Genomic DNA, 26,328 nt, shown 5'->3' with positions numbered 1-26,328 from the left:
TATGTGAATAATAGATTCATTATTCAGAATGGTGTGGCAAATACATCTAAATAGCATTTCTATACCTACTTGAAAGATTCTAGAAGATCTACAATGTCAGTTTGACCAAATCGTTTAGCCCAGTCCAAAGCTACCCTGGAAAAATTGAAAAAACAATTTAATTCTTAAGGACATGCAGTATACTACAGAACCAGCTTCATGGTCCACGCCCACGTCCCGCCCAAGATGAGTAAAAGATTTAAAAGGAAAGTTTCTTGATGTAATCTCAGTGCAACATATGCTGAAATACATAACCATTAGCATGTCATATTCACCAATACAAAGTGAGGAATCAAAATCGAAACTATGTTGGGCATGTATTCCGATCAATTACAAAGCCATTAAACTTATTCTTGATTGTTTTAACTGGACAAGTTTCTTTTAACGAGGGAGTACTCAATTTTTTTTTGTGATTAGTAATCCACAGCTGCAAAATTGTTTTAGGAGGTACAGTTGTAAACTAACATGTTAAGAGTTAGAGATATAGAGTATTGACCAATATCATAACTAAAACATATGCATCTTTTGCACATCTATGCAAGGATCAATTCTTAAATTAATGGAGGCATTCCATACAACAACATGTTCACCAATCAATGAAACAAAGAGCCCAGAATAAGGGACATAACCTTAAAATTGGAGCTAGGCTATTCAGAAGCGATGTCAAAAAGCACTTTTTCACACAAAGGGTAGTAGAAATCTGGACCTCTCCCCCATTCAAAAAGCTACTGAGGCGAGGTCAATTGAAAAATTTCAAAACAGAGGTTGACAGATTTTTGTTAAGCAAAGGTATTATGGGTTACAGAACCAAGGCAAGTAGATGGAGATACAGATCAACCATAATCTAACTGAATGATGGAACAAGCTCAATGGGCTGAATGGCCTACTCTTACTCCTATGAATGGAGGATAGGCCAAACTGACAGCAGTGTAGATTACATTCAAGTTCTCCACACCGTAGGTGCTATTGTTATTACATCACACATGCAAATTATTGAAGGAAATTGTTAGATTGATGAAAAAAACTAGCTATATTTGTGTACATGTTCAAAAAACAATGATGACACCAGTTTTAGCATAGGCAGTCTCACATCGGCATTGTTCCACAAACTTCAGCTCATGCAAAACTCTGCTGCCCATATCCTAACGCTCACTAAGTTTCATTCACCAAATAGCTCATGGTGCCTCCTGGTCGGCAATGCCTCAATTTTAAAATTCTCATCCTTGTTTTCAAGTCACTCCATGGCCTTGCCCCTCCCTATCTCTGTAACCTCTGCCAGCCCTACAACCCTCCAAGATCTCTGCACTCCTTCAATTCTTGCTTCTTGCATATCCACTCTTAATTGCTCCGCCATTGGCAGCTATGCCTTCAGCTGCCTAAGCCCTAAACTCTGGAATCCCCTACCTAAAACCTCTCCACCTGTCTACCCCACTCTCCTCCTTTAAGATGCTCATTAAAACCTACTACTTTGATCAACTTGACCTAATATCTCCATATGTGGCTCAGTGTCCAAATTTGTTTGATAACATTCCTGTTAAGCATCTTGGGACATTTTACTATGCTAAAAATGCTACAAAAAGTAAATTGTTGTTTTATCAGACATTTCCTTCTTTGTAGTTAAATGCAAAAACAGCCTATTTGCTAGCACAATATTAATTTGTTTGAATGATCAAAAAAGGCATTCCGACCTTAGCTCGCTAAACAGGAACTAAATCAGGACAACAAATGTCATGCTCAGCACTTAAAGGTAGAAAATTAGTAAAAGTTTAAGGCAACATGCATATTCTCATAAGATTGAGTCTCACCAGAATCCAACACAAAATGTAACATTTTATTATAAAATATTACAAAAAATTTTTACTTTCTAAGCAATTCTAGCAACGCATTAAGAATTTCATGAAAAGCAGTTTTCTCTTTCCCACAGCACTACACGATCTGACAACTGATGAAACCTGTCACATTAGGCTGGCAGATTTTTCTGGGTGTCCCAAGACCCAACCTTGCAAACTCTTGATTATAATTGGAAGTATTTGCTTTCTGCTAAGCTAGCAGCTTTCAATTTATTAAAATACTAACGGCTGTATAATTATCTCAAACAGCCTAGAAAAATAATGTGCAATCAAAATCCATTCAGATCATCTAAAATTCAGCAACAATCAAACTATTAACAGAAACTATATTTGATTAATTGAATAAGCCACACATTTTAATCAAAGTATAATCATAGAGGCATATGGAAAGAAAGAAACCAATTTCCTTACCAGCCATTTGAAGCCTTAACACTGACATTTGCTCCCATGCTGAGTAGCTGTTCTACTTGACTGAGGAAGCCCCGGCCTGCAGCTATCATTAATGGAGTAGCACTGGTTTCACTGTGCCTATAGTCAACTAAGAACAGTAACACTTACTTGGATAGAGATTAATATATAACAGAATTATAGAATAAACTGCCCAAATACCAGCTATGAAATTTGTCTTTTTGCTCTAATAAAAGAATTGAAGTACATAAGATGTTACTGCTATTGGCATCCTCTGCATATTTATCAACACCTTGGCCAGAATTTTAGGTGGAGGCGGTGGCCCCACCCACCAGCTAGAAAGCTGCTATCTGGCATGGCACAGGCCCTTAATTGGCTGCATTCGGGGCTCTACCTCTCTGATAGGAAGTCCCACCTCCAAGAGCTGCCAGCCAATTACAGCAACTCAATGCCACAGGGAGCGGTGGCCACTGCTAGGACTGCACCCAGTGAGAAAAGGAACATGGACAGTCAGCCTCCAAATAGGTAAGTGGGGGTCAGGCCTCACCGGTGACAATCAGCCAGGCCCTGGCGAGGTCGGCTGGGGGGTTGGTGGTGATGGTTGTTTCAGCATGGGCAGCCCATGCTCCTGTGGCCCTCCCCTCCACCAACCCCAGCCTGCAAGGCGGTTGCCTGGTATTGCTAGATGGCCTCAAGTGAAGTGCCCATCCGCCACTGTGTGTTTACCATTAATTGGCCGCTTAAAGGCCTCAATTGGCCGAAGGGCAGGCGGGGCAGGCAGACAGGCATAGCACCCCCTGCCTCCCACCTGATTTCACACCCACCTCCATCTCCTATCCTGCTCCTGCGTAAGGTGGGGGGACAGAGGGGCGGGCGGAGCAGATAAATTCTGGGCCTTAATTTTAAAAAATAAAGCCATGCCAACATGGAGGGCTGATGCCCACAGAAATGCAAAAATCTGCCCTTCAGTAACCTGTGGACACCCCCAAGTACAGAGGAGGAATAACAGAGGGAAAGAAACAGATCTCTAGTCTGTTTTAGCAGCCACAGATGCTGAGGGTTTCAAGAGGTAAGAAAAATAATACAATAACTCAAATATTAGATATTGCAATTTTAGTACAATAAGCTTTTAGACATAAAAAGATTCACATTTATCTAAGGTCTAATTGGATTACAGTATAAAATCTCATCATGCAGCTATTTAAACTCAACATATCTGTGAGGAACCTGAGACACCATGGCACTAAGCAGCGATTGTAGAACGATGATGCAGTATAGTAGCTTCTATTAGATTTTAGACCTTCACAGACATCAGCTAAGTTTACATAAAACCAGAAAACACTTGACACTTGCACAAACAATTAGTAAATAAAAGTGTAATTACAGACAACAGAAAAAAATAAATTTCCCCAGAGCAAAATGTACTCCAGGGCACTTTATATGTAGCTATGAAAGTTACATCTATATATCTTTATTTGTACATGGGATATGAGCGTGCTGGCATGGCCAGCATTTATTGCCCATCCCCACCTGCCCTCAAGGTGATGGTGAATGCCTTCTTGATCTGCTGCAGTCCATGTGGCATAGGTACACCCACAGGGCTGTGGGGAGTATTCCCATGCGTCTGCTGCACTCGTCCTTCTAGGCGATAGAGGCTGCGGTTTTGGAAGCTGCTGTCGAAGAAGCCTTGACGAGCTACTATGATGGAGGGAAGGTCATTGTTGAAGCAGTTGAAGACGGTTGGCCCTAGGACACTGCCCAAAGGAATTCCTGCAGCAATGTGCTGTGGCTGAGATGATTGGCCTCCTTTGTGTTAGGCATGATTCCAACCAGTGGAGAGTTTCCCCTTGATTCCCATTAACTACAATTTTGCTAAGACTCCTTGATGCCACATTCAGTCAAATGTTGCCTTGATGTCAAGGGCAGTCACTCTCACTTTACCTCTTGAATTCAGCTCTTTTGTCCATGTTTGGACCAAGGTTGTAATGAGGTCTGGACCTTCAATCAAATCAGTCAAATTTCTTTAGAAAAATGTTTTGCCTGCTATATTTTAGTCAGTTACTGAAATTTATGATATTAATGAAATTAAGGTTTGCAACATTAAAAAAATACATACTTCGCAATATCATGGCTTTTTAGTTTTTGGGCACCGGATCACAGGACAGATACATTGGCCTTGAAAGAGGTACAGCACAGATTTACCAGGAGGATACTGGGCCTCAAAGGGTTTATAGGGATACAAAATTGGCTTGGTGATAGGAGGCAGAGGGTGGTAGTGGAGGGTTGTTTTTCAGATTGGAGGCCAGTAACCAGTGGTGTGCCGCAGGGATCTGTGCTGGGCCCTCTGTTGTTTGTCATATATATTAATGACTTGGATGTGAATTTAGAGGGCATGATTAGTAAGCTTGCAGATGACATCGAAATTGGTGGTATAGTGTACAGTGAAGAAGGTTGTCTAAGGTTACAACAGGATATAGATCAATTGGGAAAGTGGGCAAGGGATTGGCAAATGGAATTTAACACAGACAAGTGCGAAGTAATGCATTTTGGGAAGTTAAACCAGGGCAGGACGTATACAGTGAATGGCAGGGCCCTGGGGAGTGTTCTTGAGCAGAGACACCCTGGGTGCAAGTACATAGTTCCCTGAAAGTGGCAACACAGGTAGACAGGGTGGTGAAGAAGGCGTATGGCATGCTTGCCTTCATCGGCCGAGGCATTGAGTGCAAGAGTTGGGACGTCATGTTACAGTTGTACATAACGTTGGTCAGGCCGCATTTGGAGTACTGTGTGCAGTTCTGGTCGCCGCACTACAGGAAAGATGTGATTAAGCTAGAGAGGGTGCAGAAAAGATTCACAAGGATGTTGCCTAGTTTGGAGGGCTTGAGTTATAAAGAGAGATTGGATAGGCTGGGTCTGTTTTCCCTGGAGCGAAGGAGGCTGAGAGGGGACATGATAGAGGTATATAAAATTATGAGAGGCATAGATGGGGTAGATAGCCAGAGTCTGTTTCCCATGGTAGGGGTGACTAAAATTAGAGGGCATAGATTTAAGGTGAGAGGGAGGAGGTTTAAAGGGGATCAAAGGGATAAATTTTTCACGCAAAGAATAGTGGGTATCTGGAATGAGCTGCCTGAGGTAGTGGTGGAGGCAGGAACAGTAGCAACATTTAAGAGGCATCTGGACAGGTACTTGAATGAGCAAGGCATAGAGGGATATGGAATTAATGCAGGCAGGTGGGATTAGTATAGATAGGCATTATGGTCGGCATGGACGCAGTGGGCTTGTTTCTATGCTGTATGACTATGACTCTAATTATGAGAACAGGTTGCATAAAATTAGCTGTACAAGATCTAATTGTGATGCTTAAAATGACAAAGGGATTCAACAGGGTAGATGGAGAGAAACTATTTTTCAGATCTAGATTGCTCAGGTTATTATTTTACAGCTAATAAAAAAATAAAATTTTAACTGAGCATACATTTTAGTTTTAATTATGCACATATGAACATATCTATATGGTATAAGGTAAAAAGGTTAAGACACAATGGCCACGGCTTGGTTCCACACCACCACCTGTGTGGATTGGAGGTTTGTGAGCACACTGCCCACAATTTTCTAACGTGCAATGGAGACTGGCAAGGTACTGTATTTGCTGAACCATAAGATGCACTTTTTTTCTGGAAAAAAAGTTGCCTGAAATTGCCGTGCATCTTATGGTCTGAAGGTTATGCCCAAATATTGCCTTGTAAAATCTTGGCGCGTCTTATGATCCAGTGCATCTTATGGTCTGATAAATATGGTGGCTTGCTGCTGGCATGTATTCAGAAACTAACCCTGAAAAAGAAAACTCACCACTGACGTTTTCACTTAAAATAAGATGGAAGAGTTGGGCAAAAGCATCAACATCTTTGTGTAGCCAAATATCTGACAGGCAGGCATCCATTTCCTTTATAAGCCAAGGCTCAAGAGAATTAAAATCTTTTTCATTCTGAAGTAGAGAAAAAGGGAAAAAAATTGAGACATGGCTATTATAAGCACAAATGTACACCTAGGGCAATAACTTAAATAATAGGCAATCCATATCCTTTCAGAAAGCCACTTTGTTAGCAAGTATAAACAGCGTCAGCAGTTTGTCATAGCTATGTAATATAAATTATTACAAATATTAATTTAATGAAGACAACTTATTTAATTTCCATGAGTCAGAAAAGGTTAATAAATCCAAACAGTGCTACAAATTTATCAAAGTTTAGGAACACAGGGACAGAAGTAGGCCATTTAACTCTTTGAGCCTGTTCCGTCATTTATTGAGATCATGACTGATCTGTGAACTAACTCCATATAGCCGCCTTTGTCCCATATCTCTTAATACCCTTGGTTAACAAAAATGTATCAATCTCAGTTTAACAATTGATCCAAGTTCCAAACTTGCACCCTCATTATGTAGAAAGCTTCCTATTTTCACTCTGGAAAGGTCTGGCTCTAATTTTTAGGCTATGCCTCCTAGTCCTAGATTCCCCAACTAACAGAAATAATTTCTCTCCATCTACCCTATCTGTTTCCCTTTATATCCTGAAAACTTCTAAATTCCAGGGATTACAACCCAAGTTTGTGTAATCTTTCCTTATAACGCTTGGAGTCTAGGTAGTATAATGGTAAATCTGCACTGCACTCCCTCCTACGTCAACGTACCCTTCCTAAGTATTGAGCACAATACTCCAGGTGTGGTCCAACCAGGGCTTTGTATAGCTGAAGCACTTCATCTGCATCCTTGTATCCTAGTCCTCGAAATATAAAGGCCAGCATTCCATTAGACGTTTTGATTATTTTCTGTACCTGTTCATGACATTTTAATGATCGATGTACTTGGGCCTCCACTGTTTTTAGCATTTCACTATTTAAAAAGTACCCTGTTATATCCTTTTTAGGTCCAAAGTGGATGACCTCACATTTGCCTAGATTTAAATCCATTTGCCACTGTTTCTCCATTCACTTAATACCTTTGTAACTTTATTCCATTTACCCTGCTTACAAAGCCACCTATCTTTATGTCATCGGCACATTTGGATATGTGGCTTCTTAGACCATCATCTAAATTGTTAATGAAAAGGGTAAACAGTTGAAGCTCCAACACAGATCCTTGCAGGACATCACTAGTCAGATCCTGCCAATTAGAGTTGCTAGCCCTTATCCCTTGCTGTTTTAAAAACGTGTAAAAATTTATCAATCTCAGTCTTGAACGTACTCAACAGCTGAGCCTCCACAGCCGTCTGCAACAAGGAATTCCAAAGATTCACCACCCCCAGTGAAGAAATTCCTTCTAATCTCAGTCCTAAATGGCCTGCCACTTATTCTGAAACTGTGTCCCCTGGTTCTAGACTCCCTATCCAGGGGAAACATCTTTCCTGCATTTACCCTGTCGAGCCTTGTAAGAATTTTCGCTGTTTGAATGCGATCACCTCTAATTCTTCTAAAGTCCAGAGAATAAAAGGGCCAGACTATTTAATCTTTCCTCAGAGGACAATCCCTCCATCCCAAGAATTAGTTTGGCAAATCTTCATTGCACTCCCTCTATGGCAAGTATATCCTTCCTTAGATAAGGAGACCAAAACTGCACACAATACTCCAGGTGTGGTCTCACGAAGGCTCTATATATAGTCATAGAGTTTTACAGCACAGAAACAGGCCCTTCGGCCCAACTCGCCTGCACCAACCATCCAGCACCCGTCTTAACTTTTTTTTTTCATTCATGGGATGTGGGCGTCACTGGCTATGCCAGCATTTATTGCCCATCCTTAATTGCCATCGAGAAGGTGGTGGTGAGCTGCTTTCTTGAACCGCTGCAGTCCATTTGGGGTAGGTAGACCCACAGTGCTGTTAGGAAGGGAGTTCCAGGATTTTGACCCAGCGACAGTGAAGGAACGGCGATATAGTTCCAAGTCAGGATGGTGTGTGACTTGGAGGGGAACTTGCAGGTGGTGGTGTTCCCATGTATTTGCTGCCCTTGTCCTTCTAGTTGGTACAGGTCGCGGGTTTGGAAGGTGCTGTCTAAGGAGCCTTGGTGCATTGCTGCAGTGCATCTTGTAGATGGTACACACTGCTGCTACTGTGTGTCGGTGGTGGAGGGAGTGAATGTTTGTAGATGGGGTGCCAATCAACCAGGCTGCTTTGTCCTGGATGTTGTCGAGCTTCTTGAGTGTTGTTGGAGCTGCACCCATCCAGGCAAGTGGAGAGTATTCCATCACACTCCTGACTTGTGCCTTGTAGATGGTGGACAGGCTTTGGGGAGTCAGGAGGTGAGTTACTCACCTCAGGATTCCTAAACTCTGACCTGCTCTTGTAGCCACGGTATTTATATGGCTACTCCAGTTCAGTTTCTGGTCAATGGTAGCCCCTAGGATGTTGATAGTGGGGGATTCAGCGATGGTAATGCTGTTGAATGACAAGGGGAGATGGTTAGATTCTCTCTTGTTGGAGATGGTTTTTGCCTGGCACTTGTGTGGCGCGAATGTTACTTGCCACTTATCAGCCCAAGCCTGGATATTGTCCAGGTCTTGCTGCATTTCTACACGGACTGCTTCAGTATCTGAGAAATCACGAATGGTGCTGAACATTCTGAAATCATCAGCGAACATCCCCACTTCTGACATTATGATTGAAGGAAGGTCATTGATGAAGCAGCTGAAGATGGTTGGGCCGAGGACACTACCCTGAGGAACTCCTGCAGTGATGTCCTGGAGCTCAGATGATTGACCTCCAACAACCACAACCACCTTCCTTTGCGCTGGGTATGACTCCAGCCAGCAGAGGGTTTTCCCCCTAATTCCCATTGACCTCAGTTTTGCTAGGGCTCCTTGATGCCATACTCGGTCAAATGCTGCCTTGATGTCACTCTCACCTCACCTCTTGAGTTCAGCTCGTTTGTCCATGTTTGAACCAAGGTTGTGATGAGGTCAGGAGCCGAGTGGCCCTGGCGGAACCCAAACTGAGCAGGTTATTGCTAAGCAAGTGCCGCTTGATGGCACTGTTGATGACACCTTCCATCACTTTACTGATGATGAGAGAAGGCTGATGGGGCGGTAACTGGCCGGGTTGGACTTGTCCTGTTTTTTTGTGTACAAGACATACGTGGGCAATTTTCCACATCGCAGGGTAGATACCAGTGTTGTAGCTGTACTGGAACAGCTTGGCTGGGGCGCGGCAAGTTCTGGAGCAAGTTCTGGTCTTCAGTACTATTGCCGGAATATTGTCAGGGCCCATAGCTTTTGCAGTATCCAGTGCCTTCAGTCGTTTCTTGATATCACGCGGAGTGAATCCAATTGGCTGAAGTCTGGCATCTATGATGCTGGGGACTTCAGGAGGAGGCCGAGATGGATCATCAACTCGGCACTTCTGGCTGAAGATTGTCGCAAATGCTTCAGCCTTATCTTTCGCACTGATGTGCTGATCTCACCCATCATTGAGGATGGGGATATTTTAGATTAGATTAGATTTTTAGATTAGAGATACAGCACTGAAACAGCCCCTTCGGCCCACCGAGTCTGTGCCGATCAACCACCCATTTATACCAATCCTACACTAATCCCATATTCCTACCAAACATCCCCACCTGTCCCTATATTTCCCTACCACCTACCTATACTAGTGACAATTTATAATGGCCAATTTACCTATCAATCTGCTAGTCTTTTGGCTTGTGGGAGGAAACCGGAGCACCCGGAGAAAACCCACGCAGACACAGGGAGAACTTGCAAACTCCACACAGGCAGTACCCGGAATCGATCCGGGTCCCTGGAGCTGTGAGGCTGCGGTGCTAACCACCACGCCACTGTGCCGCTGTGGAGCCACCTCGTCCAGTTAGTTGTTCAATTGTCCACCACCATTCACGGCTAGATGTGGCAGGACTGCAGAGCTCAGATCTGATCCGTTGGTTATGGGATCGCTTAGCTCTGTCTAACGCATGCTGCTTACGCAGTTTGGCATGCAAGTAGTCCTGGGTTGGAGCTTCACCAGGTTGACACCTCATTTTGAGGTATGCCTGGTGCTGCTCCTGGCATTCCCTCCTGCACTCTTCATTGAACCAGGGTTGGTCTCCTGGCTTGATGATAATGGTAGAGTGGGGGATATGCTGGGCCATGAGGTTACAGATTGTGGATGAGTACAATTCTGCTGCTGATGACCCACAGTGCCTCATGGATGCCCAGTTTTGGATTGCTAGATCTGTTCGAAATCTATCCCATTTGGCACGGTGATAGTGCCACACAACACGATGGACGATATCCTCAATGTGAAGGCGGGACTTCGTCTCCACAAGTACTGTGTGGTGGTCACTCCTACCAATACAGTCATGGACAGAAGCATCTGTGGCAGGCAGATTGGTGGGGACGAGGTCAAGTATGTTTTTCCCTCGTGTTGGTTCCCCCAGCACCTGCCACAGACCCAGTCTAGCAGCTATGTCCTTTAGGACCCGGCCAGCTCGGTCAGTAGTAGTGCTACCGAGCCACTCTTGGTGATGGACATTGAAGTCCCCCACCCAGAGTACATTTTGTGTCCTTGCCACCCTCAGTGCTTCCTCCAAGTGGTGTTCAGCATGGAGGAGTACTGACTCATCAGCTGAGGGAGGGCAGTAGGTGGTAATCAGTAGGAGGTTACCTTGCCCATGTTTGACCTGATGCCATGAGACTTCATGGGGTCCGGAGTCGATGTTGAGGACTCCCAGGGCAACTCCCTCCGTACTGTATACCACTGTGCCACCACCTCTGTTGGGACAGGACATACCCGGGGATGGTGATGGCATTGTCTGGGACATTGTCTGTAAGGTATGATTCCGTGAGTATGACTATGTCAGGCTGTTGCTCGACTAGTCTGTGGGACAGCTCTCCCAATTTTGGCACAAGCCCCCAGATGTTAGTAAGGAGGACTTTGCAGGGTCGACAGAGCCGGGTTTGGCATTGTCGTTTCCGGTGCCTAGGTCGATGCTGGGTGGTCCGTCCGGTTTCATTCCTTTTTATAGACTTTGTAGCGGTTAGATACAACTGAGTGGCTTGCTGGGCCATTTCAGAGGGCATGTAAGAGTTAACCACATTGCTGTGGGTCTGGAGTCACATGTCGGCCAGACCAGATAAGGACAGCAGATTTCCTTCCCTAAAGGACATTAGTGAACCAGATGGGTTTTTACAACAATCGACAATGGTTTCATGGCCATCATTAGACTAGCTTTGTAAATTCCATATTTATTAATTAAATTCAAATTCCACCTTCTGCTGTGGTGGGATTCGAACCCATGTCCCCAGAGAAATACCCTGTGTCTCTGGGTTACTAGTCCAGTGATAATACCACTAGGCCACCGCCTACCCCAAAATAATCCCATTTCCCCGCACTTGGCCCGTAGCCTTGTATGTTATGGCGTTTCTACTGCTCATCTAAATACTTCTTGAATGTAATGAGCGTTCCTGCCTCTACCACCCCTCCAGATTCCAAACACCTTCTGGGTGAAAAAATTCTTCAACTTCCCTCTAAACTTCCTGCCCCTTACCTTAAATCTATGCCCCCTAGTTATTGACCTCTCCGCTAAGGGAAAAAGTTTCTTCCCATGTATCCTATCAATGCCCCTCATAATTTTGTATACCTTAATCAGGTCCCCCCTCAGCCTTCTCCACTCCAAGGAAAACAACCCCAGCCTATCCAGTCTGTCTTCATAACTGAAATGCAGTATATTCCTCCCCAATCCCAGGTGCTCTAATTTTGTTTGCTAACCCCTTGTGTGGGATCTTATCAAAAGCTTTCTAAAAATCTAAATATACCACATCCACCGGTGCAGTAAGACATCTTTTCTCCTATACTCAAATCATCCCCAACATACCATTTGCCATCTTAATTGCTTGCTGTACCTGCATGTTAGCTTTCAGTGACTCATGAACAAGAACACCCAAGTCCCTTTGAAGTTCAACACTTCACAGTTTTTCACCATTTAATACACTGTATTTCTGTTTTTCCTACCAAAGTGGATAACCTCACATTTCTCCACATTGTATTCCATTTGACAATTTTTTGCCCACTCGCTTGGCCTCTCCAAATCCCCTTGAAGCATCTTTGCATCCTCCTCACAACTCACACTTCCACCTAGTTTTGTGTCATCTGCAAACTTGGAAATATTACATTTAATCCTGACATCCAAATCATTGATATAGATTGTGAATAGCTGGGGCCCAAGCACTGATCCTTGTGGTACCCCACTAGCCACAGCCTGCCAACCTGAAAGTGACCCATTTATTCCTACTCTGTTTTCTGTTCGTTAACCAGTTCTTAATCCATGCCAGTATATTCCGCACCCCCCCCCCCCAATCCCAGGTGCTCTAATTTTGTTTGCTAACCCCTTGTGTGGGATCTTATCAAAAGCTTTCTAAAAATCTAAATATACCACATGCACCGGTACCCCCTTATCTATTCTGCAAGTTACATCCTCAAAAACCTCCAACAGGTTTGTTAAACATGATTCCCTTTCATAATTCCATGTTGACTCTTACTAATCCTACCATTATTTATTTTTAAGTGTCCTGTTATTACATCCTTTATTACAGATTCTACGATTTTCCCTACAACTGATGTTAGATTAACAGGTCTGTAGTTCTCCGTTTTCTCTCTCCCTCCTTTCTTAAATAGTAGGGTTACAACTGCTACCTTCCAATCTGCAAGAACCATTCCAGAGGCTGTAGAATTCTGAAAGATGACTAACACATCTACTCTCTCTGCAGCCACCTCTTTCAATGCTCTGGGATGCAGATCATCAGGTCCAGGGGATTTATCTATTTTACAAGTCCCATTAATTTCTCTAGTACTTTTTTTTTTACTCATATTAATGTCTTGCAGTTCTTTGTTTACAATAGTCCCTTGATTATCCATTATTTCTGGGAGATTTTTAGTATTGTCCTCCATGAAGACAGACCCAAATTTTTGTTCCGTTTCTCTGCCATTTCCTTATTCCTCACTATAAATTCTCCTGACTTCGCTTGTAATGGACCCACATTTGGTTTTGCTAATCTTTTCCTTTTTACATTCCTATAGAAGCTCTTACAGTCCATTTTTATGTTTTTCGCTTATTTACTCTCATTCTATTTTCCCTCCTTTGCAGAATTCTAAAATGCCCCCAATCTTCATGCTTACTTTTTTTTTGGGCAACTTTATAAGCCTCTTCCCTTGATCTAACACAATCCTTGATTTCTTTCATCAGCCACAGATGGAACGCTTTGCTTGCAGAGTTTTTGTGCATTACAGCAATATATTATTGTGGCAAACTATGTATCAGTTCTTTAAATGTTAGCCATTGCCTGTCTGTCATACCTTTTAACGTAGTTTCCCAATCCACCATAGCCAATTTTCCCCCTCATACCTTCATAGTTCCTTTTGCTTAGATTCAAGACCCTAGTTTCTGATTGAACTTCATCACTTTCAAAACTAATGTAAAATTCTATCATATTATGGTCACTCTTTCCTAAAAGCTCCTTTACAACAAGATTATGAATTAGCCCTTTTCATTGTACAATACTAGACCTAAAATAGCCCGTTCCCTAGTTAGTTCCTCAACGTACTGCTCAAGCAAACCATCTCGCATATATTCCAAGAATTTGTCCTCTACAACATTAGTACTAACTAGGTTTACCCAGTCTATATGTAGATTGAAAACACCCATGATTGCTGTATTAACCTTGTTACACGCACCTCTAGTTTCCTGATTTATACTGTGATTTACATTACCACTGCTGTTTGGTGGCCTATCAACAACTCTCACCAATGTTTTCTGCCCCTTGCTGTTTCTTAGTTCCACCCAAACTGATTCTTTTGAACAAAGGTCATGTCTCACTACAGTGCTAATGCCCGCTTTGATTAACAGAGCTACCCCACCATCTTTTTGCAGCTTCCTGTCCTTCCTCAATGTCACACATCCATGAACAGTGAGGTCCCAGCTTTGGTTTCCTTGTAGACATGTCTCTGTAATGGCCATCAGGTCATACATATGAATTTCTATTTGAGCTGACAATTCATCTGTTTTATTGCAAATGCTGTGGACATTCAGTTACAAAGTCCTTAATTCAGTTTTTTTCTTTAGTTTTTGTAAACTCTGGCCATATCTGCTGGCACACTCACATTTTCAAATCACTGTCCTTTCCTGCCATACTCTGATTATCATTACCTTTATTGCTACCTTGATCTATTGCCTTGTCATTTCACTTTAATTTACTCAATCTTCCCCTACATGATCTCTGACCCCCCCTCCCCCCCCCCCCCCCCGTTTAGTTTAAAGACCTCTCTACTGCTCTAGTTATACGACTCGCTAGAACACCAGTCCCAGCAAGGTTCAGGTGAAGTCTGTCCCAACAGTACAGCCCACACTTTCCCCAGTACTGGTGCCAGTAACCCACAAACCCGAACCCACTTCTCCCACACCAGTCTTTGAGCCATGCATTCATCTCTCTAATCTTATTTACTCTATGCCAATTTGCACATGGCTCAGGTAATAATGCAGAGATTATTACTTCTGAGGTTCCACTTTGTAATTTAGTGTCCAGCTGCTCATACTCCCTATGCAGAACCTATTTCCTAGTCCTATTTATGTCGTTGGAAACTACATGGACCACGACAACTGGATCCTCACCCTCCAACTGCAAGTTCCTCTCCAGCCATGTCCCGAAGCCTGGCACGGGCAGGCAACACAGCCTTCTGCATTCTCGCTCTCGGCTGCAGAGAACAGTGTCTATCCCCCCTGACTATACCGTCCCCTACTACCACTACATTCCTTTCAACTGCCCACACTTGAACTGCTTCCCGTACCATGGCACCATGGTCAGTCTGCTCATCCACACTACAGCCCTCACTCTTGCCCATACAAGCTGCAAGAACCTCAAACTTGTTATTCAATTGCAAGGGCTGAGGCTCCTCCACTCCCACCTTCTCAATCTCCTTACCGCCTGACTCCCAGTCACACCCTCCTGTCCCTGACCAAATCAGATGACCCTATATAAAGGGGTGTGATTGCATCCTGGAACAAAGCGTCCAGGTAACTTTCCCTCTCCCTGATGCATCGCAGTGTCTGTAGCTCGGCCTCCAGCTCATGACTCTGAGCTGAAGCTCCTTGAGCTGCACTTACTGTAGACGTGTTTGCCGTGGATCACACTGGCATCCCACCAGTTCCCACATACGGCAGCTGCAACACATACCTGCCCTGCCACTATTATGTGTTAATTTCTTAATTTATAATTAATAAACCCCACTACTAAGCTTTACTACAACTAATAAAACCTTATGAATAAATCATCCGAGTCTCAGTAGAGACTCAGTAGTAACTTATGGTGACTATTCCAATTAATGTTACACTAACCCCAATTAAAATTCCTTAGTTTAGATAAGAGAAAAAGAGAAAACGTTCAACCACTTACCTTCTACGCTCGTAACATCACATCAATTCTTCTTTTCCCCCTCTGCACTGGATTCCCACCTTCACACTGACTACATCTCACTCCGTAAAGTCTACACTCCGTGCATCCCTTGCTCCATGCGGTTTGAAATCCTGACTGCTTTTATAGAGCCTCTGATGAGTCACTTGCTAGCTAGCTAAGCTTCTTGCTACAGTAATTAACACCTACTGAGCCAACTACATTCAGATGATAGACAAGTAACTGCCACTGTCAGGCAGCTGACTGTTTAACAAGGCAATTTAACTAATTGGCGTCTGAAAGTTCTATGTCAAAGCCTGCCTCTTAATCTCAATTAAACTTGAGAAAAACTTACCAGAATTTACATGAACCAAATTCCCACCTTCACATCTCCGCTCAGTCCGTAAGCAGGACCCTGAGCTTCCGGTTGCTTGCCATTTCAACACTCCCCCCTGCTCTCATGCTCACATCTCTGTCCTGGGATTGCTGCAGTGTTCCAGTGAACATCAACGCAAGCTCGAGGAACAGCATCTCATCTACCGATTAGGCACACTACAGCCTGCCGGACTGAACATTGAGTTCAATAATTTCAGAGCATGACAGCCCCCCACTTTACTTTCATTTTTAGTCATTTTTAGTTATTTTTTCTTCCTTTTTTTTTGCATTCCTTTTTACATTTTTTACAATCTTTTTTTGCATTTATTTCATTTCATCTTAGTTTGTTCAGTTTGCTTACCCACTGTTTTTTTCAGGTTGTTTTTCTTCAGGTTTGCACTTGCTGATGTTCAATATTCAGTATATTCACACCTAATCTGTACTAATGCTTTGTCTTTCAACACACCATTAACACATTGTTTGCCTTTGCTCCGTGACCTTTTGGTCAGCTATGTGGCCTGGTCCAATCTGCACCTTCTCCTTTGTTATCTCTTGCCCAACCCCCACCTCACTTGTTTATAATCTGTGACTTTTCTAATATTTGTCAGTTCCGAAGAAGGGTCACTGACCCGAAACGTTAACTCTGCTTCTCTTTCCACAGATGCTGCCAGACCTGCTGAGTGAATCCAGCATTTCTTGTTTTTGTCCCACCTTCACACTCTGACTATGTCTCACTCCGGCAAAGTCTCCACTCCGTGTACCCCTCACTCTGATGAATAACATCCACAGACATTTTCTTGTCCACTTCACTGAATTTTTTGAGGAAGTAACTAATCAGGTATGACCTACCCTTTACAAACCATACTGGCACGCTCTGATCAGATGAAAATTTTCAAGGTGTTCAATCACCCCATTCTTAATTATAGACTAGTAGTTTCTGGGCAACAGATGTTAGGCTAACTGGTCTATAATTTCCTAGTTTCCCTCGGTCACCTTTCTTAAATAGCAGAGTGATATGCACAATTTTCCAATGTAAAGGAACTGTTCCCAAATTGAGAAAACTTTGGAAGATTGCAGTTGGGGCATCTGCAATGTTCTCACCTACTTCCTTTAAAACTCTGGTATGGATACCATCTGATCCTGGAGATTTGTCACTCTTTAGTGCCATTATTTTCTTCATTTCTGTTGTTTTGCTTATGTTAATTTTGGTCCCTGTCCCTAATTCAATATTAGTTTCCTTGGGATTTCCTGCATGCTGACCCCTTCCTGTACAGTAAATACTGACACAAAGTATTCAACATTCCTTATTTTCATTGACAATATCAACATTATCAGTTTTCAAGGGGCCCACACTGCTCCTAACTACTTTCTTTTTCCTACTTATGAAACTTTTTTGTACTGATTTTGATATTCTTTGCAAGTTTCTTTTCATACTCCCTTTTTATATCTCTTAGTACCCGTTTTGTCATCCTTTGCATCTTTCCCATTTGCCAGGATCTGTTCTAATTTTTGCATTTTTGTATGCTTTTTCTTTTAGTTTCACTTTGGCTCTTACCTTTCTAGTTGTCCATGGCTTTTCATGGGCAAGTAGAGTCCTTATCCTTTAGGGTTATAAACTGCTTCTATATCAGTTTAAATTCTTTTTTGAACACCTCCCACTGATCTTGTCATTTCACCCATTAACAGATTTGCCCAGCTTACCATGGATAGTCTCTGCCTCATCCCATCCAAATCAACCCTAATTAAATTGCATGAAAGTCAGGCTTAACTAAATCTAGAATCTTAGTATCTGTTTCACATTTCTCCCTTTCAAACAGAAAACTGAAGAGTCATATTATCATCGCTATTAAAAGTTCATATGCACCGTTTGAGTTAACATTCTAACTAGCTCATTACTAAATCTAATATGGCATGCCCCCTTGTTGGCTGGAGGGAATATTGTTGCAGAAAACTATCCTAGACACACAAGAAATTCAATACTTTTCTGACACATGCCTATCCCAATATATGTTGCCTGGTCTGGAGGGCATTAGCTATGAGGAGAGGTTGGAAAAACTCAGATTGTTTTCACTGGAACGACGGAGGTGGAGGGGCAACCTGATAGAGGTTTACAAAGTTATGAGCGGCATGGACAGAGTGGATAGTCAGAAGCTTTTTCCCAGGGTGGAAGAGACAGTTACTAGGGGACATAGGTTTAAGGTGCGAGGGGCAAAGTTTAGAGGGGATGTGCGAGGCAAGTTTTTTTACACAGCGGGTGGTGAGTGCCTGGAACTTGCTGCCAGGGGAGGTGGTGGAAGCAGATACGATAGCGACGTTTAAGAGACATCTTGATAAATATATGAATAGGAAGGGAATAGAGGGATATGGGCCCCGGAAGTGCAGAAGGTGTTAGTTTAGGCAGGCATCAAGATCGGCGCAGGCTTGGAGGGCCGAATGGCCTGTTCCTGTGCTGTATTGTTCTTTGTTTTTGTTATATGAAAGTCAACATTCCCCCATTAAAGCCATTTTGCCGTTGCTACATAACTTGTCTAATTTTTGCATTTATACATCTACTACTTCACAGCTGCTACCAGCAACCTATACACAACTCCCACTACAGTCTTCAATCCCTTTCTATTTCATAATTCTACCCACTAAGTCTCCACTGCTTGCTTACCTCTCATTATATCCTGTCTTATTGAACTGATTTCATCCTTAATCACCAAGGCTATTCCGCCATTTCCACTGTTTTCCCTAGCTTACCTGTGGATCTTCCAAACTGGTATATTTAGCTCCCAGTCCTGGCCATCTTGCAGCCATGTCTCAGAGAAGGCTACCATGTCATATGCTCCAAGTTCAATTTCTGCCTGCAACTCATTTGTTGCAACTTATGCCTCATGCATTTGTATAAAGAATGCTTACTTGAGCCACAAACCCTAACCTGTCCTTCAGCTCTAATGTCTTACACACATTTTTTTATTTCTCTCTGGGCTTCATTATTTTACATCTTTTAGTATTGCCTTTATTTACAGTGCATAAAGCACAATTTCACTATTATTGTATTCTCTTCGCTTTCGTTTGTTTTTTGAATTCCTATTTATGGTACCTTTTCCACCTAAGCCCTTCACCCCGCCCTACTTACTAGTTTAAAGTTCTTGCAACCGGCCTATTTATCCTCTTTTTCTAGACTTCTTGCACAGACATATTGCAACACAAAATATAATTTCAATGATCTCATCTTTTATGCAACAGTCCAACATAGGTTGAGCATTATTCTTCAAATAACAATTTCATAGTTATTTGTGAATGTTGTAGGAAATCTGAGCTCAGCAATTTTTGGAGGGAATCTATCACAAAGAAGACCAACTTAATATTAGGGAATAATCGCTAATAGTTTCAGTTTTCATCTAGATACAGCTGTACCAATGTTGTTGTTACCAGAAAAAAAAACACTTATACCAATATGTTTGAAAATTAGGAAAACCAAATTCCCTTCAACTTCAGATGAAGCAATGCAATTGTGGATACAGATATTTGATCGGTATGCCTTTGGAGCTGTTTTTTAGCCAACCACAAAGTAAGAGATAGAAGAAAACAAAAGTTAATATAAATTTTAGGTACAGAAAAGAAAAATTTAATATAAAATAAATAGGGTGAAAAGAGAATGGGAAAAATGAAACAATAGAAAAAAAACAGAAGGGGGCCAATCCCAGCAAAGTCAAAGCAAGCAATTTCTAATTTTAATCATTTTTTTTAAATATTGTTTTGGGTTATATAGTACTAAAGTTATTTTTGACATGAGTAGTTTTGCTACTGCATCATTTGCCTTTTGCTTCAGCACTATTTTTCAATTCTTTAATGGAGAACTTGATAAGTAAGTTCCCTGAGAAGAGGGCAATTTCCAGTTATGGAAGGTAAACTGCTAGTTGGCTTGGATTAGCAGCAGTTAAGGACGACCTCAGCCTCATTGTTTGATGACTCAGGAAGTCAACAAGGAATTTCCCCAGAGTACTTCCTGAATTGGCAGATTTTTCTCTGGCTTCTCCCAGGAGATTCATGATGTGTCAATGGTGTACATGGTTGCACTGTGTCTGGTAGGATGGGATTGATGGCCATTTACATTCTTCTTTTTGTATATGTTTTACTTGTCCTTTCCATTCTGATTAAAATAGGCAAAATGGAATTGACCAAAGGACATACCAACTGTTACAATGCAACAGCAATGGATGCTCAACTAGAAGGCTTGAGCAAATCACAAATCCCTATTGGTATTTGCACTCAAGCTTCATGATGCAAGATGTTTGGTTTCAACAATGGCATCTTGGGAAGAAAGGAAATTTGATGGTCATCCCCTACTGCAGCACATCCATTGTTAGATGGCTATGAATCCATAGAAATTGGGAATGTGTGTAGATTGAACCTAATGCTCTTGAAACCAATAATATATAATGGTGAATTTGGGCAGCACGGCAAGAAAACAGGAAGAAAAATCATAAAAGACGCTCATTTAAAAATTTGCCAAATTACCAATTGACTGAATACACTGTCTCCACCATCATCGAGCAAATCGTTTTCTGCTGTCAGGCTTGGGATAAATCTTTGTCTTTGATACTCCGATCTGCTGGCACTGCTGGTCTCCTTGGCTTTATACCATTCACTTAAGTTTGTTTGTTGTTTTTCCTCTGAAGATAAAACATAATTCTCAACATTTAATAACATTAAACATACTTAGAGTAATTAATTGTAACACAAGGTATTACTGGAACACATTACAACAACACTAACAGGTTAAAATTGTACCAAAATTGGACTGTTGCTCAAGCCTGGTGGCTCAATCTCAGTTTTTTTTTTTCACTGGAATCGAGGAATCAGGTAGCAATGGTGACATACATATATTTGAACTTACCTCGCTGTTTCTCTTTCTTATATTTCAACATTTCTTTGTTTGTATACCCAGTGGTATGCAAGATGTCCTCTAAAAAGAGCTCTTTTACTTCAAATGGTCTCCCTTGAACTTGAAAGAAAGGCACCAAAGATTAAAATCTGTACTTGAATCTGCCTTGCTATACTTTTAATACAGTATACATAATACATATTTTAAATTGTATACTATGACCAAGAGTTTAACCAAAAGATTTCAGTTCCATTACAAAGTTTCAAAATTGTCACCTCTCTGAATTCCTAACTTCTGCCTTGAAGATGTTGGGAATGCTGCAGGGAGTCAGGATGTGAGTCACTCTTGCAGAATACCCAGGCTCTGATCTGCTGTTGCAGCCACAGTATGTGTGTGACTGGTCCAGTTAAGTTTCTGATCAATGGTGACCCCCAGAATGTTGATGGTGTGGGATCTGATGATGGCATTCAATGGTATTACCATGAGGAGGTTTGAAGATTCTCTCATTGAAGATAGCCCTTGTATGGCACTTGTGGGGCGTGAATGTTACATGCCACTTATCAACACAGGCCTGAACGTTGTTGAGGACTTGCTGCACATGGGCACAGGCTGCTTCATTATCTTATTAGTTACGAATTGTACTAAACACTGTGCAAACATCAGCGAATATCCCCATGCTCGATCTGATGTTGGAGGGGAGGTCATTCATAAAGCAGCTGAAGATGGTTGAGTCTAGGACTTGAAGAACTCCTGCAGCAATGTCCTGGGGCTGAGATGATTGGCCTCCAACAACCACAACCATTTTTGTTTGTACAAGGTATGACTCCAGCCAATGGAAAATTTTACCCATTCCTACGGACTTCAATTTTACTAGGGCTCCATGATGCCACATGCGATCAAATGCTACCTTGATATCAAGGGCAATCACTCTCACCTCTGGAATTCAGCTCATTCATCCATGTCTGGACCAAGGCTGTAATAATGTCTGGAGCAGGGTGGTCCTGGCAGAACCAAAAATGAGCTTTGGTGAGGTTCTTGGTAAGTAAATGCCACTTGATGGCACAGTTGACAAGATCTTCCGTCACTTTGCTAATTGTCGAGAGTCAACGAATTGGGCAGTAATTGGCTGGACAGGAAAGATCTGGGCAAATTTTCCACTTCATCAGGTAGATGCCAGTGTTGTAGCTGTGCTGGAACAGCTTGGCATGACTAATTCTGGAGCACATCTTCAGCGCTACAGCTGGGACGTTGTTGAGGCCCATAGCTTCTGTTGTATCCATTGCACTGAGCCATTTCTCAACACAACATGGAGTGAATCAAATTGGCAGAAGACTGGCTTCTGAGAGGGCAAGGACCTCAGGAGGAGGCCCAGAAGGATCAACCACTTGGCACTTCTGGCTGAAAATGCTTGCAAATGTTTCAGCCCTGGCATTTGCACTCATGTGCTGGGCTCTGCCATCATTGAGGACAGAGATGTTCATGAAGCCTCCTCCTCCTATTCGTTGTCTAATTGTCCAACACTATTCACGACTGGAAGTGCCAGGACTGCAGAACTTTGATCCAATCCGTTAGTTCTGGGATCGCTTAGGGCGGTTACTGGTTCTGCTATTTAACATGTGTTGTAGCTTCATGAGGTAGACACCTCATTTTCGTTTTCTCGTGCGACTCCTACCATGCTCTTCTATACTCATCCAGGGTTGGTTGCCTGGCTTGATGGTCAAGATAGAGTGAGATATGCTGGGCCACAAGGTTAGATTGTGGTGGAATACAACTCTGCTGCTGCTAGAATCTGAATCATTTCGACAGGGTGGCAGTGCCACACAACACAATGGGGGACACCCTCAGTGTGAAGACAGAACTTCACCGCCACTGGACAATGCAGTCATCACTCCTTCCCTCGTATTGGCTCTCCAACATCACCAAGCAAGCCCAGTCCCAGTCTCGTAACTATGTCCTTCAGGACTCAACATGCTCGTTCGGTAGCAGTGCGACTGAGCCTCTCTTGGTGGTGGACACTGAGGTTCCCTTGCGGAGTACATTCGGTTGCTTTCCAAGTGTCATGACTGGATGTGGCAAGGCTGCAGAGCTTCGATCCAATCTGTTGGTTCTGGGATGGCTTAGCTCTGCTCATAGCTTGCTGCTTCCATTGTTTAACATGGAGGCAAGTATGCAATAGCTTCACCAGGTTTGCACCTCATTTTTAGCTGTGCCTGGTGCTGTTCCTGGAAAGCTCTTCCACACGCCTCCGTGATCCAAGGTTATTCCCCTGACTTGATGGTAATGGTAGTGTGAGGAATACACCAGGCAACAAGGTTTATAGATTGCGGTGAAATACAATTCTGCTGCTGATGGCCTACAGTGCCTCATGGATTCCCAGTTTTGAGCTGCTAGTTCAGTTTTGAATCTATACGAACATACAAATTAGCAGAAGTAGGCTACTTGCCCCTCGAGCCTGCTCCGCCATTCAGCAAGATGATTGCTGATCTGATTGTAACCTCTACTCCACATTCCTGCCTGCCCCCAAAAACCTTTCATCTCCTTGTTTATCAAGAATCTATCTACCTCGGCCTTAAAAATATTCAAAGACTCAGCTTCCACCGCCTTTTGAGGAAGAGAGTTCCAAAGACTCACAACCCTCTGACGGAAAAAATTTCTCCTCATCCCTGCCTTAAATGAGACCCCCTTATTTTTAAACATTGACCCCTAGTTCTAGGTTCTCCCACGAGGAAACATCCTTTCCACATCTACCCTGTCAAGACCCCTCAGAATCTTATATGTTTCAATCAAGTCGACTCTTACTCTTCTAAATCCAGTGGATACAAGCCTAGCCTGTCCAACCTTTCCTCAGAAGACAACCCGCCCATTCCAGGTATTAGTCTAGTAAATCTTCTCTGAACTGCTTCCAACGCATTTACATCCTTCCTTAAATGGAGACGACCAATACTGTACACAGTACTCCAGATGTGGTCTCACCAATGCCCTATATAACTGAAGCATAAACCTCCCTACTTTTGTATTCAATTCTCCTCACAATAAACAATAACATTCTATTAGCTTTCCTAATTACTTGCTGAACCGGCATACTCACCTTTTGCGATTCATGCACTCAGACACCCACAGCATCCTCTCACCATTTAGATAATATGCTTCTTTTTTATTCTTCCTACCAAAATGGACAACTTTTTCCCACATTATACTCCATTTTCCAGATCTTTGCCCACTCACTTAACCTATCTATATCCCTTTGTAGCCTCATGTCCTCTTCACAACTTACTTTCCTACCTTTGTGTCATCAGAAAATTTAGCAACCATACCTTCGGTCCCTTCATCCAAGTCATTTATATAAATTGTAAAAGGTTGAGGCCCCAGCACTGATTCCTGTGACACACCACTCGTTACATCTTGCCAACCAGAACATAAGAAATAGGAGCAGGAGTAGGCCATTCGGCCCCTCAAGCCTGCCCCGCCATTCAATAAGATCATGGCTGATCTTCCTGAAAAGGCGGTGGAAGCAGAGTCTTTGAATATTTTTACGGCAGAGTTAGATAGAAAATGACCCATTTATGCCTACTGTTAGTTCGCTAGCCAATCTTCTATCCATGCCAAAATGCTACCCCCTACAACATGAGCTTTTATTTTCTGCAATAACCTTTGATGTGGTACCTTATCAAATGCCTTCTGGAAATCTAAGTACAGTACATCTACTGGCTCCCCTTTCTCCACAGCACATGTAACTCCCTCCAAGAACTCCAATAAATTGGTTAAACATGATTTCCCATTCACAAAACCATGTTGACTCTGCCTGATTACCTTCAGTTTTTTTTAATGCCCTGCTAGAACTTCTTTATTAATAGCTTCTAATTCTGCTTTCAGGCACCCTCCCTTTTTGAATAAAAGGAGTTACATTTTCTATTTTTAATCTAATGGAACCTTCTGTGAATCTGGGGAATTTTGGAAAATTAAAACCAACGCATTAACTATCTCACTAGCCACTTCTTTTAACACCCTCGGATGAAGTCCATCTGGACCCGGGGACTTGTCAGCCCGCAGTTCCAACAATTTGCTAATTCCCTGGTGATTGTAATTTTCTTGCATTCCTCCCTCCCTTCCATTTCCTGATTTACAGCTATTTCTGGGATGTTACTTATATCCTCTATAGTGAAGACCGATGCAAAATACCTGTTGAATGCATCTGACATCTCCTTATTTTCCCTTATTAATTCCCCAGACTCACTTTCTATAGGACCAATGCTCACCGTTAACTTTTTTCTTTTTTAACTATTTATAGAAACTCTTACTATCGGTTTTTATATTTCTCTTGTACTCTAATTTTTCCTTCCTTATTACTCTTTTAATCGTTCTTTGCTGTTTTTTATATTCTGCCCAATCTTCTGACCTGCCACCCATCTTTGTGCAATTAAATACTTTTTCTTTAAGTTTGATACTATCTTTAACTTTTATAGTTAACCACAGATGGTGGGTCCTCCCCTTGGAATTTATCTTTCTCATTGGAATGCATCTGTTCTGTGTATTCTGAAATATCCCTTTAAGTGTCTGCTACTTCATCTCTATTGACCAATCCCTGAACCTACTTTGCCAGTTCACTTTTACTAGCTCTGCTTTCATGCCCTCATAATTGCCCTTATTTAAGTTTTAAATACTAGTCTTAGACCCACTCTTCTCTCCTTCAAACTGAATGTAAAATTCAATCATATTATGATCACTGCTGCCTAGGGCACCTTCACTATGAGGTCATGAATTAATCCCATCTCATTGCACAATACAATACAGTTAGGTCCCCCACCCAGAATACTTTCTGCGCCTTTGCTACACTTAGTGCTTCTGCAAAGTGTTATTCAACAAGGAGTACTCATTCATCAGCTGAGGGAGGTGTAGCTAATCAGCAAAATCAGCAAAAGCTTTCCTTGCCCACGTTTGTCCGAATGCTATGACACTTAGAGTCAAATGTTGAGAACTTTCTACTGGAGGAGGGTGAACAGCCAAAGGTCATGGTCCACGTTGGTACCAATGACATATGTAAGAAGTCAGACAAGACAAAGGCAAACATCAAATAGGATCGGAATGAATAATAATGTTAAAACAAAGTTAAGGACACTCTATCTGAATGTACGCAGCATTCACAACAAAGTAGATGTTTTTAAGACACAAATAGAGGTAAATGGGTATGATTTAATTGCCAATACGGAGATATAGTTACAGGGTGACCAGGACTGGGAACTGAATCTTCACAGATGCTCATCATTTTGGAGGGATAGGCGAAAGGGAAAAAGGAGGTGGAATAGCGCTGTCAATAAGGGGCGATACCAGTGCATTAGTGAGAGGGGATCTTAAA

General features: G+C 42.4%; 1 protein-coding gene across 6 annotated transcripts in view; it reads right to left on the bottom strand.

The window, feature by feature from the left end:
* ythdc2 (YTH domain containing 2) overlaps nucleotides 1–26,328 on the bottom strand; it is a 175,707-nt gene that overhangs the window by 112,038 nt on the left and 37,341 nt on the right. For all 6 annotated transcript variants that reach the window (XR_010974877.1, XR_010974878.1, XR_010974879.1 and 3 more), the window contains 5 exons: nucleotides 20,988–21,095; nucleotides 20,609–20,763; nucleotides 6,150–6,285; nucleotides 2,301–2,427; nucleotides 70–135 (listed from right to left, as the gene is read on the bottom strand). Coding sequence is in view for 1 of the 6 variants with exons in the window: in XM_068029854.1 (XP_067885955.1) it covers nucleotides 70–135; nucleotides 2,301–2,427; nucleotides 6,150–6,285; nucleotides 20,609–20,763; nucleotides 20,988–21,095 (592 nt within the window). In the remaining 5 variants the exon portion in view is untranslated. The remainder of the gene's footprint in view (nucleotides 1–69; nucleotides 136–2,300; nucleotides 2,428–6,149; nucleotides 6,286–20,608; nucleotides 20,764–20,987; nucleotides 21,096–26,328) is intronic.

Source organism: Heterodontus francisci, chromosome 4 (genome assembly GCF_036365525.1).
Source record: "Heterodontus francisci isolate sHetFra1 chromosome 4, sHetFra1.hap1, whole genome shotgun sequence".
NCBI classification, from domain to species: domain Eukaryota; kingdom Metazoa; phylum Chordata; class Chondrichthyes; order Heterodontiformes; family Heterodontidae; genus Heterodontus; species Heterodontus francisci.
The sequence above is the reverse complement of the archived record's forward strand: the minus strand, read 5'-3'. Positions and strand labels throughout refer to the sequence as shown.